This window comes from Alexandromys fortis, unplaced genomic scaffold, assembly GCF_014885135.2.
Source record: "Alexandromys fortis isolate MF-2015 unplaced genomic scaffold, M_Fortis_MF-2015_v1.1 scaffold_52, whole genome shotgun sequence".
Taxonomy (NCBI): domain Eukaryota; kingdom Metazoa; phylum Chordata; class Mammalia; order Rodentia; family Cricetidae; genus Alexandromys; species Alexandromys fortis.
The window spans coordinates 3,109,001-3,127,615 of NW_026067929.1; the positions used below are offsets into that span (position 1 = coordinate 3,109,001).

Below are 18,615 nucleotides of genomic sequence, written 5' to 3' on the forward strand. Positions count from 1 at the left end.
AAACCCACACCTGTGATTTCAAGGCCACTACAGCTGCTCTCCTCATATCAATATTAGACAAAATAGAAGACATTTGTCATCTGTGAGTGTGTGTTCATCCTGATTCATGGAGCTTTGGCATACGTGAGGACACTGTATAGCATGATGGTTTCAGAGCTGTGCAGTTCCGAGTGGCTTCTGGATCCTGTGTCCTCCCTACCCCATCTCCACGTGAGGTCCCTCCAGATGTTCATGGAGGAGTCATGACAATCAAAGCCTTCTGCTCCTATACCATCTGTACAGTGGAACGCAGTGGCATGTTAGCTCCAGCTTGCCTGCAGCAAGATGCAGGCTTCCCAGTCCTGACGAGTGAGTGCCAGTAGCTACGTGGATACATGACACAGGGTTTTCTCACATGCTTGAAGGTTTTTGTCAGTAAGGCTGGAAGAATAGTCTCTGACCAGCAGAGTAGCAAGAAAGCAGCAAGAAAATGTTCCTGGTCTTTGGTGGGTGCTGTTCATTTGAGACTGCCCTCCAGAGTCTCCTCCCATCCCTGTGCTTCCCACACAGCCTTCCCACCGTACCAGAATGAGGGTGAATGCTGACGCCTGTAACTGGTACTGAGGCCAGTTGAGATCAGGGCTGATGGAAGGGTGAGGTCTTTAGCTGGGGATCTCATTCTCCTCACTTCAAGTGCTCGGCTGTCAAAGCCTTGCAGGCCCTGCAGGGAAGACCTTACACACTGAATCGGTGTTGTATTTGTGCCTTTTACGTGTGGAACTAGAGATTTATTTGCAGCCTGTTTCCCCGCATTGTAATTTATCCTGGTTCCTTCCCTAAGTCTGACAGGCAATCTGTGTGTATTACAAGCACATCCTTTTGTTCTCTTCCCGTCCAAGCTGATGTGCTTATGAAGATGTCTGCTCCCAACATGCTCAGGTGGGAGAATGGCATGCCCTTGACTGTGGCCTAGGAGCCAGAAACGGCTCGGTAGAGCCGGGGATTCAGGTCGGCACCTGGCTGAGTAACAATGGTTGTCATTGCTCTGCAGCTGCTTTCCAAGCCAAAGTTCAGTGGTGTTGAAAAGATCAAGACCATCGGTAGCACATACATGGCGGCCACGGGTCTGAGTGCTGTGCCCAGCCAGGAGCACGCCCAGGTAGGTGCACACATGTCAGCTGCCTAAGGATGCGTGTGTCCAGGAGCCACCCTGTAGCCAAACCCAGAACTCTACCGTGTGTATTGCCCAAAGTTGAATGTTCATAGTCCTAAGAGAATTTTAAAAGAGCTCTGGAAACTTCTTAGAGTTCTCTGAAGTCTGATTCTAGAAGATAAAACAATCAATTGTTGATTGATACCAGGAAAATAGACAGGTGATGAAACAATTAATAGTTGATTGATCCCCGACAAATAGGCATGTTAAGGCTGAGTGCTCCGGAGACTCCCGCTCTCTGCGCAGTGCCCAGTTCTGGGTCTCTTCGCTAATTCCCATCTACTACAAAACGAAACTTTTCTGATGAGGGTTGAGAATGCTCTGCCTATGAGAATAGCGATATATCATTCAGAGTCATTTGACTGCTATGTTCCTTTAGCAGAAAAATAGTAATAGGTTTTCCCCTAGGCCAGTTACCTTTGAGTATTTTCAGTCAACTTGGAGTGGAGATTTTTTTCTTTTTTTTAATTTTTTTTTAATTTTATTTTGCATTCCAACCACAGTTCTCCCTCCCACCCCTCTTCCCCATCCTAGCCTCCCCCCAGCCCACCTCCCATCCACTCCTACCAAAAGGTAAGGTCTCCATGGGGAGTCAACAAAGCCTGGCACATTAAGTTGGGGCAGGACCAGGTCCATCCCCACAGCATTAAGACTGAGCGTGGGATCCCTCCCTAGGGTATGGACTTCAGAAAGCTAGCTCATGCACCAGGGATAGAGCCTGGTCCCACTGCCAGGGACCCCTCAGATAGACTAAGCTACACAAGTGCAGGAGTGGAGGTCCCAGAGCTGCCAGTGTAGAATTCACGAGTCTCCATGAGCGTGGTTCAACTGTCTCTGTAGATTTTTCCTTCCATGCTCTTGGCCTCCCTTGCTCATATATTCCCTCCTCCCTCTCTTCAAGTGGATTCCCAGAGCTCAACTTAGCTGTGGATCTCTGCATCTGCTTCCATCAGTTACTGGATGAAGGTTCTTTGATGACAGTTAGGTGGTCACCAAGCTGATTACAGGAGATGGCCAGTTCAGGCACCCTCTCCACTATTGCTAGGAGTCTTAGCTAATTAGCTGGGGTCATCCTTGTGGATTCCTGGGAATTTCTCTAGCACCAGGTTTCTCCCTAACCCCTTAATGACTCCCTCTATCAAGATATCTCTTTCATTAGGATGGAGTGGGAGAGATTTTTCTCTTGCAGTGTTTTGTTTTTGTGTTAATATAGACAAATTTGTGTGATTTGTTGGGTTCCCGCCTTATCAGGAGAGCAGTAGGCATGATGAGTGGTGTTCAGCATAGTTTCACACTCAGCCAGCTCTAGGACGGGTGTTACACAGAGGAACGGGACCCACCTAACCACAGTCTCCCTCCTAAAGTAGGGGGAATTCAGAGATAAGGAGGCATGAGTCCCACATTCTCGGTTCACACACACCTCCATTGGAGGAACTGAGAGACAACCCAGACCCCGATAAAACAAATTCCCATGAAGTATCAGGGAGGTCTGTTCCCATCCTAACCATCCTGAGTAGAGAGTGGAAGAGGGTTCCTGACTCAAGAGGAGGTATCCCAAGGTTTCTACTACTGAGATGAAACACCATGACTAAAAATAACTTGGAGGAAAAAATGGTTTATTTCATCTTAAAGTTTGTAACTCTTCACCCAAGGAAATCAGGTCGAAATCAAGGCAGGAACCTGGAAGAGTAGCTGATGCACAGGCCGGGGTGGAGTTCTGCTTACTGGCTTGCTTAGTCCACTTCCTTATACCATCTAGGCCCACCTGCTCGGGGGTGACACCGTCCACAGTGGTCTGGATCTTCCCACAGCAATCATCAGTCAAGAAAATGCTGCTACATTCTTGTCTACAGGCCAATATGATGGAGGCATTTTCTTAATTGAGAGTTCCTCTTCCCAAATGGAAGAGTCACGTTGAAAAAAAAAAAAAACCACTAGAAACTAGCCAGCTGTATTAGTTTTAGTTTTCTTCTGTTGTGAATAGATGCTTTCTTATAAAAGAAAACATTCAACTAGGGGCTTGCTTACAGCTTTAGAGGGTAATTCCAGGACCATCATGGCGGGAGAGCTTGACAGCAGGCCAGCAGCCCTGGCATTGGAGCCGGAGCTGAGAGCTTCCATGTTAAAACAGCAACGATGAGGCAGAGAGAGAGAGAGAGAGAGAGAGAGAGAGAGAGAGAGAGAGAGAGAGAGAGAACCAACTGGAATGGCATGGGCCTGTGAAACCTCGAAGTCTACCCTCATTCATATCCAACAAGGCCTCACTCCTAATCCCTCAAACTTTCTTGGGGCCAGGCATTCAAGCATATGACTTGTGGAGTTGTTCTCATTCAAACCACGACACCAGCAGTAGAGACAGCTCTCAAATTATTCTAAATGGGTCATGTGTCCTCGTCAGGTGATTTCTTTCAGAGACTTAGTCTAATGGCTGTACTAATTGATTAATGGGGAAAAGAAGGAGACAAAGTAAAAGAAACCTAATGGATTCCTACCCTTGGACTCTCAGTCGAAGCCACCCAAACCAGCTTAGAGCCTGGGGTGAAAGAGCAGTGTAGCCCTGTGCATGGTCTTGCCCATTTTTAACAGGTTGTATTTTCCCACATACCAGTAATGTATTGAAGCAAAAAAAAATGTAAAATACAAAATACAGGTTTTTTAATGCAACATTGCTTAAATGTAAGTATCTCATGTATAACCAAAGCAGAACTCGTTTTAAGTTTTTACTTTCTGTTCTAATAGAAACAGATTTTGTCAATGCCTTCACTGTGTACGTGTTGGCATATTCAGTCGGTATGATAAATAACCAGACCAGCTCAAGAACAACAGATATAATTTAATAATTGAAAAAGGGGGGAACACACGCTGCAAGAGTGGGAGGTCTGAAGTCCAAAATGGTCCGGCGAGCACCGCATAGAGAGAGCACGCACCTACCTACCCCGGTTTTTCTACCTGGGCTCCAGGCGGCCACACCCCAACCAGATGTGATTGATTGAGCTTCCCCATCATCTCCCCCTTTTGTCTAAACAAGATCGATCCAAACCCAATACAACTATATACAATAGGAACAGATACCAAATGTAAAATTACAAGTAATAAACAATATTAAGCAAGAAACACATAACAAAAGTTTTACTAAGCATTCTATTTCGAGGAGTCTAAATAATGTATTGAAATTAAGTTTAGCTAAATCATGAGGAGGGTAACTACAATTATCTAATCTTCAACTCCATCAATGATCTGAGAAGGGAAGTAATATTACTTGAGTAAACAGGAAGTACAATCAAGAAACTTCCAAAATGTGCAACAAATGACAGAGACAACTGACTACCTGGGCAATCACGCAAAGTCTCATTTGCAATGTTGAGGCAACCAACTTTGGGTAAGGCCTGACGTAACTGACATACCATTTTCAAAGGCAAGCAACTTTTCAAAACTATCTTACCCTGTCTTGGCAGGATATGACAGTTCTGTTTTATCCATTTACGGATATTCTGTATCTCTGTCAGTGGTTGAGGTATGAGCATTTCTTTGCCCAAGGGCCAGTTCTGCCAAGAAGAAAGGCTCCAGGTGGAGTGTCTTTGGTGCTCAACATTCTCTCGGGAGTAGATCAGTGTTGCTAGGAGTGATTGTGTCTCATTGCCACAGAACTCTAGATTAGATTAAAGGTTTGATTCTGCTTCTGATTCGGCATTGTGATTCACCAGTGATGGTTTTCAGCCCAGACAGAAACAGCTGACTTTCTGCATCTGTCTCCTTATTTATAAAGCGAGAACATATTTCATAAGGCTCCTTATATCTAAACCTCTTTTCCTAAGACTCTTGGGAAGATGGCATTTACTATTCAGAATGTTTAAAGGACTCCACGGTCTCCATAGGCAATAAAAGTGCTAATAATGGCAGTACAGATTGTTTCCCACTAATGATATCATTGTCGTCTGGCAGAACTGAGATAAGAGCTTCTGGGGCATAAATGAAATATTATATACCATCATATCCATGCAGGAGACTTCTACCCAATACAAGCCATTTGTGATTACAAATTTTAATTAGAATCTCAGCAGGTCATACAAAGATGGCTTTCTGTCTGAAAAGCAAAGTTCATTGCATTTTGTGAGGTAAAATATGGCTTTCTTGATAAATGTCAACACAAATGTTATTTTTCTTAAAAAAAAAAAAGAATGCCATGTCTCTAAAATGTGCTTCAAACTGTTTCTAAAGTTATAAACAAAATATATTTATGTGACCAGATGTTTACTTTTCATAGCCAAACATTCAATTTGCAAAATATGTGGACTTTTTAAAGAATTGATTGGATTTTCTTAAATCCAAAAAGAAACAACACTATCGGAATTGTGGCCGTTTGGAATCTGGACTTTATTTAAGATTGCCTGGGCATTGTCTGTTCGCAGAACTACATCTGCCCACCAGTTACATGCAGAGGGGCGTCAGCGCTCAGCTGGGCCCGGCCTTGGTATCAGCCCCTGCTCGACATTATTTGTGTTTTTAAAAGGAAATGGTGGTTTCTAATTTAAATCACTAAGACAATGTGACTAGAAGCTTGCGTTACCTTTGAGAGCTGGTTGTAGTTTGTAAGAGAAGCAGGCATTTGTCAAGAGAGCAAACACTCCAGGAACAGACTTGAAGTCCAACCTGCTCCATCATCCTGTGACGGGTGCCCTGATGACCAAATGTCCCCTGAGGAAGTCTACAGCATGTCCAAACTGGGAGCCTGCCCGTCTCCTGGGCCCTTACTCCTACCCTGGTGAGCTCAGTCTCCACCAAATGCCATCCTTGCAAGCCATGTTGATTCCTTTCCTTGGCTTTAAGACTTCAACCTGCAATAGCCAGCTGGCAGTTTGGGGATAATTGCCTTGACTTGCAGAGTGAGCTTTCCCACCCTTTGTGGCTTTTCTGGTGACAGTGAAGAGCAGGGAGCAGAAGTGGCTTGTCCTCCCCGCCTCTGTCCCTCCGCTTCTCTGCACAGCCTCCCTTGCTCCGTCTCTGACTGGCTCTGCAGGCCCCACTGACTGTACAGGAAGCTCCTGCTTTATCCCTACCTGGTCAGTCCCCCTCCGTGTTACCACTGGTGGCAATTACTTGACCAGTTTTCATCTGTTCCCTCACTAATTCTAGCAGGAACTTAAGTCAAAGACAGTGCACAGGGAAGAAAACTCATTTAATGCCATGTCTGCAACCTCCATTGTAGTGGACAATGCCTCCAGCTTTGATACATAGTTACAAATAGCTCAGAAAACCTCTACCAGCAACACGTTTGGAAAGAGGTAACATCCGGCGGGGACTGGAACAAATCCGGAGGGGAGAGCAGAGCAGGAGAGATAGGGACTTCCTGTTTGGAAGGTGTACGAGCACCCGTTGCTTGTTTTGCATTTAACATTGGCATCCATGCTTTCTTCTTAATGATTTTAATTTTAAAATATGCAATTCGATAACCTTTAAAATAAATTCATTTGCTTACTGTGTGTGAACCAAACAGGCATCAGGGCTTGGTTAGGACCAATCTGTAGATGGACCGCTGGCTCCATCCAGCACCTGCCAGGAGCACACATCTTTCTGTTCTCCATCACCACTGCAATTCAGCCTCAGGGTCCATGTGAGCCAGGAAAAGCTCCGCACTCCCCCATCCAGGGCATCATTAGCAGGAGCTCGCTGATGGAGCAGGGACTGGAGACACTCAACCTCCACTGCTCCTTAAAAGCTCAGGTTAGGAGCCACCCAGCACGATCCCTGGGAATCTTAGGTACCTGTTGGTTACCCAGAGGATGAATTCTTTTCCACCATGACCAGCCCAAGGGCCTTTATTGATGGCTGTAGAAATGAAATGGGTGCAGCGGTTTCAAAGTGGGGTTCAGAGAGCACAGGAGATGCCAGCAGGAGTTCACCGGCAGAATGGAGAGGCATCCAGGTGTCTTCCCACTGCAGCTAAAGGCCTGCTTCCCTGTGGATAAGGCTCCATCTAGGCTCCTCGCTCAATGACTTGTCCAAAGGTTTCTTCCCAATGATAAGAAGTCATACTCTGAGGTACAGAGGTTAGGAGTACCACACAAGACTCAGCCGGCAGCATGCCCACCTCGCATCCTGGAGAGACAAAAGTAAGGCGTGTGTCACCAGAGCCGGGGGAAGCTGCTGTGGGGTGACTGGCAGCTGCCACCAGAAAAGGGTAGGCTCGCACTTCATGGTGAGAGCAGAACTCTATCGTCTAAGTAGCTCTTCTCAGCTTCCCTAGAGCTCCTGGTGGGCAGTTCCGGCTGGGAGCCAGGGAGAGGCAAGGAAGGAGGGGCCCTTGGCTGGGTCAGACCAGATAAGGTTCGGTATGTGGGCAATGAGGAGCCAGCGCTGCTCAAAGCCGGCTGGTACTAGTGCCTGCGGGAAGAACAATGCAGAGCTAAGGTGGACCCCATCTCTGAGCCACCGTGCCTTCTCCTGAGGGCACATGGGATGCTGGGACAGTGTGTCCACATGTCATGCTCTGGCCCTAACAGTGGACTCTGATAAAATACATCCTGCAGGGGCTGGAGAGATGGCTCAGAGGTTAAGAGCATTGCCTGCTCTTCCAAAGGTCCTGAGTTCAATTCCCAGCAACCACATGGTGGCTCACAACCATCTATAATGGGGTCTGGCGCCCTCTTTTGGTCTGCAGGCATACACACAGACAGAATGTTGTATACATAATAAATAAATAAATATTTTAAAAAAAATACATCCTGCAATGAGATTTAATTCTCCCACTGTGTCCCATAAAGGCGAGTCCTCCCTTCAGGATGGGGCCCGGCTCGTGACTGGATGATGACATCGTTCTGTGATTCTAGCCCGATCTGGATGTCTGTGCTCTCTTTCAGGAGCCTGAGCGCCAGTACATGCACATAGGCACCATGGTGGAGTTTGCATATGCCCTAGTGGCAAAACTGGATGCCATCAATAAACACTCCTTCAACGACTTCAAACTGCGAGTGGGTATGTTGTGCCAGGGGATCCGAGCAAGCAGCGAGGCCTGGGGTGGAGAATAAAGCTTCCGGACGCAGTGGAGAGCCTGGCGTGAGGCTGGCTGTGTCTAGAAGGGCGCAGGGAGGCCGTGAGCCCCAGAACTGCTTCTGTGCAATTTAAAAAGAGGCATTCCCTTCCGCTGAACTCAAGGAACAGAAGCATGGTTCAACAGGTGGAGCTGGAGCTGTGTCTTAGTCCCCAGAACGTCCCCGCAGCCAGCTGAGGGTTTACCTAGCACATAACTCTTCCCTTGCTGCGCCATATTGGTAGGAGGCCACCATACTTGCTGTTAACAATGACTTGACATCGGCTAGCTTCCACACCAGTGCCAGAGATAAGCAATGTCACTGAAGGGTGCATCTTAGCAATGACGGTGGTGGCATGTCTTGTCATTCCACCACTGAGAGTTAGGAGCGGGAGGATTCAAGCGTGAAGTTCAAGACTGTCCTCAGCGGCTACATAACAGTTCAAGGACAGCCCTAGGCTACTTGAGACTCTGTCTCAAAAAAAAAAGCAAACAAAGTATACGTGTTAGGATTACTGGATTTGGATTCCACTTATAGGAGCACAGTCTTCAGGAACACAAAACGTGTGTCCCAGGAAGCTCTGCCCATTCTCTTCAACCTTGTAGACATTTTTAGTAGTTTAAAAAAAAAAAAGTCATAACTTCTAATTGACTAAGAAAACAAAACTTCTTGATTTCTGAAAAGTTTTTTTAACAAACTTTAAGTTGATATTTAGCATGTTCCGTGATGACTTGCCTTTTCCAAAGTCTTTTAAAAAGCAGTGTTTGAAGCCATCAGCTTAGCACACAGCTGGCCTGTAATATATGCACGGTGTCTGCAGGAATTCGTGATTTCTAAGAGCCTCTTTGACAATTTTTTTTTTTTTTTTTTTGCTTTCTTGGCAACACATTTTGCTTCTTCCACTAGTCCACAGACAAGCAGTTCTTGTGTCAAGATCCATCTGTGTGGTTTATAACTTTACTTTGAATACAGATTTCTACTGGTGGGGGGGGGGGGGGGGCATCTGGATACTTGAAGCTATTTTCTTCCTTCTCGGTACATGTGGCCTGAATTTTAAAACCTCCTGATGGCAAATGCGATGTTCTTCATGACACATACTGCTGTCAGCCTCTGAGCATGTTTTCCTTTGTCCCGTGTCACTTCTGACGGGTGAGCCTTTCCCTAGACTCTGCTAACACAAAAGTCGGGGTGTCAAGGGGACCAGGACGCTACCCTGTCGGCCAGCAGTCCACACCGAACATGTTTCTTGATCCCTGCATCAGAGCTTTCTCTGTGCATTTTCTGGACAGCCTGGAATGTGGTGTCCTGGAGCGTCGGTGCTACTGCTCGGTTGCTATGACAAAATCCCTGGACGCTTTGATAAAGAGAAAAGAGTTGTGCAGCTCCCAGTTGTGAAGGCTGACAGTGCAAGACCAGATGCAGAGTAAGGGCCTCACGGTGACGTCACAGCATGGGGCAATGACATCATAGTTATGTATGTGAGAGAGATCACATGACAAATCAGAAAGGCCAGGGAGAGACTGGAGGATTAGATTTACTCTTTGTAGTACCCATGCTCAGGAGAGCTGAGTCTACACGCACAGTAGTAACGTATTCACTAAGTCTGTCCTCTTGAAGGCCCTACCACCTGAACACTGAGAGTTCTATGGACAGAATACCTTTTCCAAACATACATGAACAAAAATAACCCAGCCATGTGACATGGGAACAGAATAACTCTGTGTCACATCCAGAGTGGTCTCAGTGTTGAACGGGGTACGGTGGTGGATCAGAAACACACGGGACTTCTCTGCATCTCCACAGATCTAAAAAAAAAAAACAAAAAAAACAAAAAAAAAAAAACCAAGCCCAGCAGGTTCTTGGCTCTAATAAGATGTGGTCACACAGAAAGGACCACAGTAAACAGCGGGCGGCTACAGACTAGATGTAATCCACAGGTAATGAACTTCAGGGTCACAAAAGAAACAGCCAACCCCAACACAGAACTTTGAGCAAAATGGCCAGTGAGAGAGTGTCTCCCCAGTGGAGCTGCAAGAGAGAAACAAGCTCAGGAAAACGCACAGAAGCAAATGCTGAACTTCCCAGAAACAGCGCTAGACCACAGGCCTGCATGCTGCGCTAAAGCGGATAAGTCAGGCAGGAGCCCGGTGCTTCCTGCGCTTGCCCCCTGGTGTAGCCAAGCCATCCTGGCCCATGCTTTGCAGCCAAGTGTCTCTGTGGGCCGAGCAGAAGACCCTGCATTGTTACATCTTCCAACCACACAGGCCTCTCTCTCTTCCCCTGATAAAGCTAGAAACAACCCAGTGAGCCAGTGTGGCCCCATGAGGTGGGTGAGGATGTAGCCTTTTGCTAGCCATAACCAGTTCAACCAGCTCAGGCCTCACCCATCCCCAAGAGCTGTTGTCCAAGCAGAAGTCTATGACAGCCAGAAGAAACGCTGATGGATGAGGGACTAGCATCTCAGGCCAGCATCGTGACCTGACTCCTGGGTGCTCTGACCCTTGTGACCGAGCTGGATGTATGATTTGAGCTGTCTACAGTATAAGGAAGTTTTGCTGAGTACAGCACAGAAGCAAAGAGGAACATATTTCTCATTTCTCAGACACGCAGGATTTAATAGAATAGTATTTGGATTCTGTTTCTGAGCCTAGATTCCCACTGCAATAATCTATCACTAAAAAAAAAATCCCTCAGTAGGCAGGTCTGCAGTCAGAAGCTACATCTTTCAGAAGTGGCAAGGATGTTGGATGCAGGAGAAAATGTAAATAAATGAGTGATCTTAGAAACCTATCAGTTGTTCCCAACGACCCCCTCCTACTCCACCCAAACACTTATGGGTCTATGTGTTTGAACTGAATTTCTTGGCAAGAAATAAGAAGTGGGCTTAGAAGATCACAGGGCTCCTGTCAGTCACAGACACTGGTCTGAGTCTTGCCCCACTGACTTTTGATAATAGGTGCCATCGCCTTGGCCCACCCCTAGCAGTGACACTCTGACCCCAATCAAGCAGTAACCAGAGTTTATAATTGTAGCTGATCAAAAAGGGACCTCAGTAGAATCACTGTCACCTTCATTAACAGTGTGTCCCCGAATGCCGTATTATCTGGGGAAGTAATAAATAAAGCCCATATAGTGCAAGATTCCCATAAATTGTTTGTCCTTCAGCAAGAAATGGGCCAACTGGATCAGAAAAAGAGCACTCTGGAATTCTCCATATTGAGTTTTGTCTTCTTGGAGACTCAGTTAGAAGGGAGACTTCCTCCCAAGCAAGATGAAATTCCTCACTCTGATGAACAAGAACGCTGAGGGTTTGGCTTCAACAGAACCAGACCCCAAAATTCTTGGAGGTTGGTCATTAGTGTCACTTCCTTGTAGAGGGCAACCTCAACAGCTGGCTCTCCTACAATCTCGGAGATCACAGACTCGCCCTCACTTCTGAATGCCAGTGTATAGATAATCCACTTGTTTATATTAAATTCTATTAATATGTTTTGTTTTGTTTTGTTTTTGAGACATGGTTTCTCTGTTTAACAGTTCTGACTGTTCTAGAATTTGCTTCTGAGGCCAGGCTAGCCTCGAACTCACAGAGATTCACCTGCCTCTGCCTCCTGTATGCTAGAATTAAAGGTGTGTACCACCACTCCCTGGCTTAAATATCATTATTTAAATTGTATGATTTTTTTTTTTGCCTGCAAGTGTGTCTGTTTGCCATATGCCTGATCCCACAGAAAGGGCATCAGATTCCCTGGAACTGGAGTTAAGCAGCTGTGAGCCACTGGAAATTGAACCTGTGTCCTCTGTGAGAGCAGCCAGTGTTCTTAACCACTAAGCCATCTCTCCAGTCTCTTTCCAATAATTTTAGAGATCCCCAAACTTGAGTCCCACCAACCTTTTTTATCACACATATTAGTTGTTTTGTTGTTAGCACAGACCTGAGCAGAAGCTTTCTGCGCTCTCTAGAAGTAGTGCGGGTGAGAGGAATCCATTGGGAAACAATGTAGCAAAATAAATCACCATCAAAAACATGTTCAGAAGCAATGAGCCCATGCAGGTAAAAATCACATGTAGCAGAGACAAAAGAGATGCGCTGTTAGGGGCCCCAGAAGCCACAGCTGGCTTGCATTCTTCCTTCTGCCTGAGTCATAGCACCTGCCTCTGCTTCCTCACTCACAAGACAGTAACGATAGTGGTCTGACCCGCCTGCTAGGGTCATGACGCCTGTTCGAGGATTTTGTGGTGGGGGGGGCACTGAGGGTAGTTCTTGGCAGTCAGAGATGCTGCCGCAGTGTGGCTCCGGTGGCCAATGTGATGGCCGTGTAGGCACAAGGGTGGCAATATACGCTGAGTTCATCCGCTCAGGGTACACAGTTAAAACGTGAGTATTTGGAAATTGATTATATTAATTATATTAGTCTTGGTAGGGTAGCTCACACCTTTAATACAAGAACTTGACAGGAGGGTTTGAAATCTGTAGTCAGCCTGAGCTACAAGACAAGACCCTGTCTCCAAAATGAAAACAGAAACAAGGCAAAAAGTCATGTTAGTTATAAACTCTGGAACAGTCTTGTGGTGATCTCAGCCTAGGATTCTTTTGTGGCATCAAGAAAAGCAGTTTGTCACAGCCATTAGTTTTCTGAAGCATGCCCTCCTGTCGCAGAGGAGGGGCAGCAGCCCTGCAGCATGGAGAGCGATCTGAAGGGAACGCCGGCGTCACGGGCACCGCAGCATCTTGAGCGGATAAAGCTGGAATTGCCCTGGACTCTGATGTGTAAAGTCTGTGGTTTGGTTAAGATTTGTTTAATAACGATGTCTCGAGCACATTGTAGACAGCTTTCTGACTGAGGACACTTGCTGCAATTAGAACCTTGCTAACCTAGCTCTGTCGTGTTGCAGGTATCAATCATGGACCTGTAATAGCCGGTGTCATAGGAGCTCAGAAACCACAGTATGACATCTGGGGCAACACTGTCAATGTCGCCAGCAGAATGGACAGCACCGGGGTCCTGGACAAAATACAGGTAATTCAATCTCTTCTCAGACACCCTTGGTGTCTACATCAAGTTACATCAAAGAGTAAAATAATAATAAAATTAAAATTTTTAAATAGGTACACTTTGAGTTTACTTAAACCCTTTTTTAGGGAAAATGTTAGTTTTTGCATTTACTGTTAGGAATGACACCAACCAGATTCTAATGATGCTAAGGCCATGGACCTTACAAAGACTTCTGGTCATCCTCTGACCAGAAGTGGCCTGCGTGGCAGGATGGTGGCCCAGGGCCCTGGGTGCCTAAGAGATGCCCTCCTGTACTGAGTGCCCCGGAGGTGCCTCCCTGAACTGCTGCCCTTTTCTGACCCCATCACACATATAAAGACTTTGCAGGGAAGGCCTGCAGCTCAAGCGAAAGTAAGATGGAAATCAGCCTCGCGTGGCATTTCAAGAGCTCTAAATGACCCCAAGTCTCCACGGTCCACCCCAGGGAGAGAAAGACGACATCTGGCAAGGAGGGAAAGCAACAACCTGAAAAGATAAAATCACACCATGCTCATTAAATCCCTGTTAGCCGTAGTTAAAGTAACGCTAATTAGAAGAGCACTAATTATATTCTAGAAAAAAAAAGGGGGGGTATAAATTGCTAGATGGATAATGAGAAAAGGTCTGGTTTAGGAAACGTTATGAAATGTCTCCAGCTCTCTAACCGAGCGGCAGTTCGTGTGGGGTAGAAGGACTGGGGTAGAGGCAGCCAAGAAGAAGGCTGTGTCCTCCTGGAGTTGGCAGTTTATCTCATTTAATTCCTGGCTCCACTCAAGCGCTGAGCTATGGACTGTGGACTTGTTTGTCACCAAGTGCCCTCACACTGTGGAACAGTGTTGCATTGGAGACAACGGGCACACAGTGGCCATCACAGCCATCGGGTCTCAAGAATGACAGCATCATAAAAGAGGGCATGTTTCAAACCATGAACTTCGCAGGATGGAAAGTGAGCGGACAGGCCAGAAAGGGAACTTAGTCTGATTCCTAAATGATTTTACAGTGCCTCTTATGAAGGGCTGGGATGCTGCAATAGCTTCGGGCTATAGGTGCTTGGACCTGCACTTCCTCTCTCCCGAGCAACACTAGACATGTAAACATCATTCAAATTATGATATACAATATCATAAATTCTAGCCTTGTGTGGAGACCTGGGTTCCCCCAAGCTACCCAAAGAGAGATGGTAGGGGTTCTTAGTCCTTTGATGAAATCGTGAGCTTTTCCCTCCCAGAAGCCTCTTGGAGCAGGTTCTCACAGCCAGTTGCAGAGAACGTGATGGCACCGGGCTGCCTGCTCTACCACGTACCTCTTAGTTCTTTTCTTTATCCCCTGGTTAGTTATTGGCCTCTGGTGAGAATGGGCGTCGCCCACAGGACAGAGGCAGTGGAGAAAAGGTTTGGGGTCACTGAGGGGAAAGAAGGAAAGGTAGGTGTGGGCATGGTTAGAGAGTGACCCACAGAGGAGGGGAAAATTTAACAGCACAAACCTGTGCAGAAGGAGCACAGGGGGCTGCTGCCCATTCTACCATTTGAAATAAGAAAGATCTAAGACATAAAGAATAACAACAAAGGGAAACAAGTCCACCTCTTTATGTATCTTTATTTTTAATTATATGCATGTGAATATGCGTCGTGGGGCCAGGAATGTGGATATGTGCTTGTAAGTGAGAGTTGCCTGCAGAGGCCATGATGCCTGACCCCTGGGGCCTGGAGCCACAGGTGATGGCAAGCCACGTGATGTGGGCTCTGGGAATCAAAGTTGGGTTCTGTAAGAGCAGTGTGTGCCCTTAACCATGGACCAATCTTGTCAGCCCTGGCCTTATTCTTAACCTACATTCTTTTACACTTCCACACAACGTCTGTAGAATGAGACGCATGTTCCCAAGGTTTAGATGTCGCTTTAGGTGCATTTATAGGAAAATTATGGTTAATTTTGTGCCTTGATATGGAAATGTTGTTTTAGATTGTACATGGAGTCTATCTCCTTTATTCCCATCATCAACCCCATATCCAAATCACTTCATGTCTTTTGATTATTTGACCTATTTTTATACTGGAGAAAGCCTTTCTGAAGCCTGCCATTGCAGTAGCATATTCTCCCCACCACGGTTACTCTTTGTCCCTCAAAGAGGGCTAGGGAGTTTTCTGAAGAGCTGGACGCCTACGCTTATGGTTCTTACTTGTCTTCTTCAGAATTGGTTTCAGTACTAGAGATAAGCGAGAACCAATCTGACTTCTAGTGATGGAGCTAGTGAGCTGCACACGAGTCCCCAGAATGCATGTGCTTGCTCAAGCATAGTGTCCGGAATCTGCGATGAGGTGCTAAACTCCCCAGCTGAGAGAGAAGTGTGTGTGCACATGCGTGTGTGTTTGCATGTGTGTGTATGTGTTCTTGCACATGTGTGTGTACATGAGTGCTTGCATGTGTGCATGCATGTGTATTTGTGTAAGTTTCCATGTGTATGTGTGTTTCCATATGTATGCATGCATGTGTGTTTTAAATGTATGTATGTGTGTGCATACATGTGCATATGGGTTTGCATGTGTGTGTTTAAGATGAGTGTATATGTGTGTGCTTGCAGGTGTATGCATCCATGTTTGTTTTTCATGTGTGTGTGCCCATACATGGGCATGTTTGTGCCAGCTTCCCCTACCTCATTCTCAAAATTAGCTGGTTTCACATCTCATCCCAGCTATGTATTGTTATGAAGGATAATTCCAGCTATGTGGCAAATTTGCATGAAAATCACTGGACATCCATTGTAGGCATTGTCATGTTTGTCCTTTGGAAGATGTGCTAACTCCCCACACTGTGTGCCTCAGCTTGGATGAGGATCTCAAATGACCAGAAGTTTATAGCGTTCTCTTGCATGTGCAAAGCTCTAGATTTGAACTTAGCACTGCAAAAAAAGAGAAAAAAAGTATATATTCTACTGTCATCAAGAGCAGGTTTCACCCTGCTCTGGCATAGCACTCCATCTTGTTCAGCCCAACCTGAGTCGACTTCAGCGGCCGTTCTGAAGGAGAGCTTTGACTTTGGTTGGTAATTCATGGAGCCAATACAGCTTTTCAGGGCTCACCGCCTTCCACTTGAGTCAATCAGTCAGACCCTAGTTCTTGCCAGGTGAGCAACAGTCCAATGACACAACCAAGTCCTCCAGGCCTGACCAACCCAGCTGGCCGTTGCTACGGGAACAGATGCAGCTGGCCATGCTCACAGGATCCAACTCAAGTAACCTTGATCTGGTCACATCCCCTCTACCTGGTAGACTGAGATTTGGCCCCTCTGACGGGGGCTGAGGCTGGTCATTGTCGGTGAAGAGGACCCAGTAGAGTACCAAGAGACAAGTGGTCCAATATCTGAGTCTAACCATGCTCAAGAGCATCAAGGCCTTCAGTTCTTTCTATGTGAGTGTTGTTAACCAATGCCAAGGGATGCCAGCAATCCCGGACAACATGGAGTCTCCTTGTAGGCGGACAAAGAGCACCACACCCCTACCAAGAACACCCTTTCCCATTCCTGCAAAACCTGTTTCCTCTCCATACCCAGAATGTTCAGAATTTGACTGTTCTTTAGAATATGCTTTACTAGTTTTCTGACAAGTTTAAAGTCCTTGGTGTAGACATCAAAAACAACAAGGCTGGAAGTCCCCAGCAGTCACTGTGGACATGGTCGTGCCCTGTGTGACTCTGAGGGACTGTCTTATTGACACTCTGTGTGTTCCAGGATCTCAGGCAGGTGGAACATCTCCACAGATGACTGAGGAGGAGCTAGGGCAGATCTCTGTAAAGACAGGGAAAGTTTTCAGCCTGTGGCTTGAGCTGACTCAGAAACTGATGCATTCATTCATAGGTATAGAATGAAAGAGCCTAGGGATCAGTTTATGCTACCTATATTTAGCAGAGCGATGGTACTGGGTTCTCCCTTAGAGCTAGGACCTAGCCAACCATAGGTATTTGGCACAGTTTAATGGTACCACACGTGAATCCTGCCTTGTACTAGGAGGCGTATCCTGTCGGGTCAGTCACTGTAGGTTGCAGTGTTCTTCGTTGCTATGTAAGATGGTTAGTTGTTTTTCCCCAATAGCATCATGCCTAGCTAGCCAGTCGAGATGACGCTTCCAGGTCTGTACCCAGTTCTGGAGGAGAGCAATGGTGATAGCCTGTAATGGTTTCTACAGGACTCCACTGACCACTAGCTACAAAAGACGCGTCCATCCCTAGCTCGAGGCTTTCCCCTGATAGCCTGTGTTGTCTAGGAGAGGTACTGTCGCCTACCCCCTCATTAGAGAGTAATTCTTTTTAAACTCCAAAGCATGCGTACACTTTAGGCAGCGTCTACAGTGGTGTGTCTCCATGGGGTTTTTCCAGGTGTTCAGTGTGGCTTATCCCTCCCCGATAAGCCACAGGCGTCTTAACTTTGGACATTGTTTGGTGGTTTAGGCTCTTTCAGTTTCCTTTTTTATACCAGTACTAAATTAGACATGACTTTAACATTTTCTGGTAGATTCTTTTTCCTCTATTAATGTCTCAGGAATGGAGTTCTTGGGGTAAGGAACAGGACAACTCTTTGACTCCATTTGAAGTGGGTGGCAGCGACTTGGGGAGTAACCCCTTTGTGTGTGTTCCTGTGGCCCGTAGGTGACCGAGGAGACCAGCCTCATCCTGCAGACACTTGGCTACACGTGCACGTGCCGTGGCATCATCAACGTAAAGGGGAAGGGGGACCTGAAGACATACTTCGTCAACACAGAGATGTCAAGGTCCCTTTCTCAGAGCAACTTGGCGTCCTGAGAATCTGCCCCTTCCTGGCAAGGAGAGCGTACTTGCAGGAGCGAACCACGCACTTTCTGACTGCAGCCGCCTTTGTGTCCGTCATGTTGATGTCCGTGCTCTGTCCCACCCTCTGGAGCCCCCGCAGAACTAGTTCCTGTGACCCAGTGGCGTACTGTTTGGTGTCTGCGTGCGCCCAGATTGTCCTGCCGCTTGCACTGTGCTTACTCCTAAGCAAAAGGAGAAGGGAGCGCGTCCTAGGAGAGCATTCAAAGAAGTGTTGAAGAGAGAGGCGAAATGAACACAAATTCTTAAGGCAATAAAACTGGGGGTGTATCTTATCTTCCGGTGCATGCTCTTGTCTGGAAACTACGGTAGCTCGTAACTGCATCCCTAGTCTGATATTCAAACACACAGTATTTGTGAATTAAGTTGATCTTGTCACCCAACATGGAGTCTGTGCTCACCCGTCCACGCGTGTCATTGCCAGCGGTCATCCGTGAGCCTCAGCCGGGACTTGCGGCCCTTGTCATCCTGCTCTGTTGTCCTGTGGAAGCGGCCATTGCCGTCCACAGCAGAATGAGTCCTCAACA

At 46.6% G+C, this 18,615-nt stretch overlaps 1 protein-coding gene across 2 annotated transcripts in view; it reads left to right on the top strand.

The window, feature by feature from the left end:
• Window positions 1-18,615, top strand: part of Adcy2 (adenylate cyclase 2) — a 332,154-nt gene extending 313,539 nt beyond the window's left edge. The window contains exons 22-25 of one of the 2 annotated variants that reach the window (XM_050144723.1): window positions 1,031-1,138; window positions 8,050-8,164; window positions 13,114-13,238; window positions 17,891-18,615. In XM_050144723.1, the coding sequence (XP_050000680.1) occupies window positions 1,031-1,138; window positions 8,050-8,164; window positions 13,114-13,238; window positions 17,891-18,043 (501 nt within the window). In that variant the 3' untranslated portion in view covers window positions 18,044-18,615. Of the gene's footprint in view, window positions 1-1,030; window positions 1,139-8,049; window positions 8,165-13,113; window positions 13,239-17,890 lie in introns of those variants that run through there. The other variant, XR_007592202.1, reaches the window with a different exon arrangement.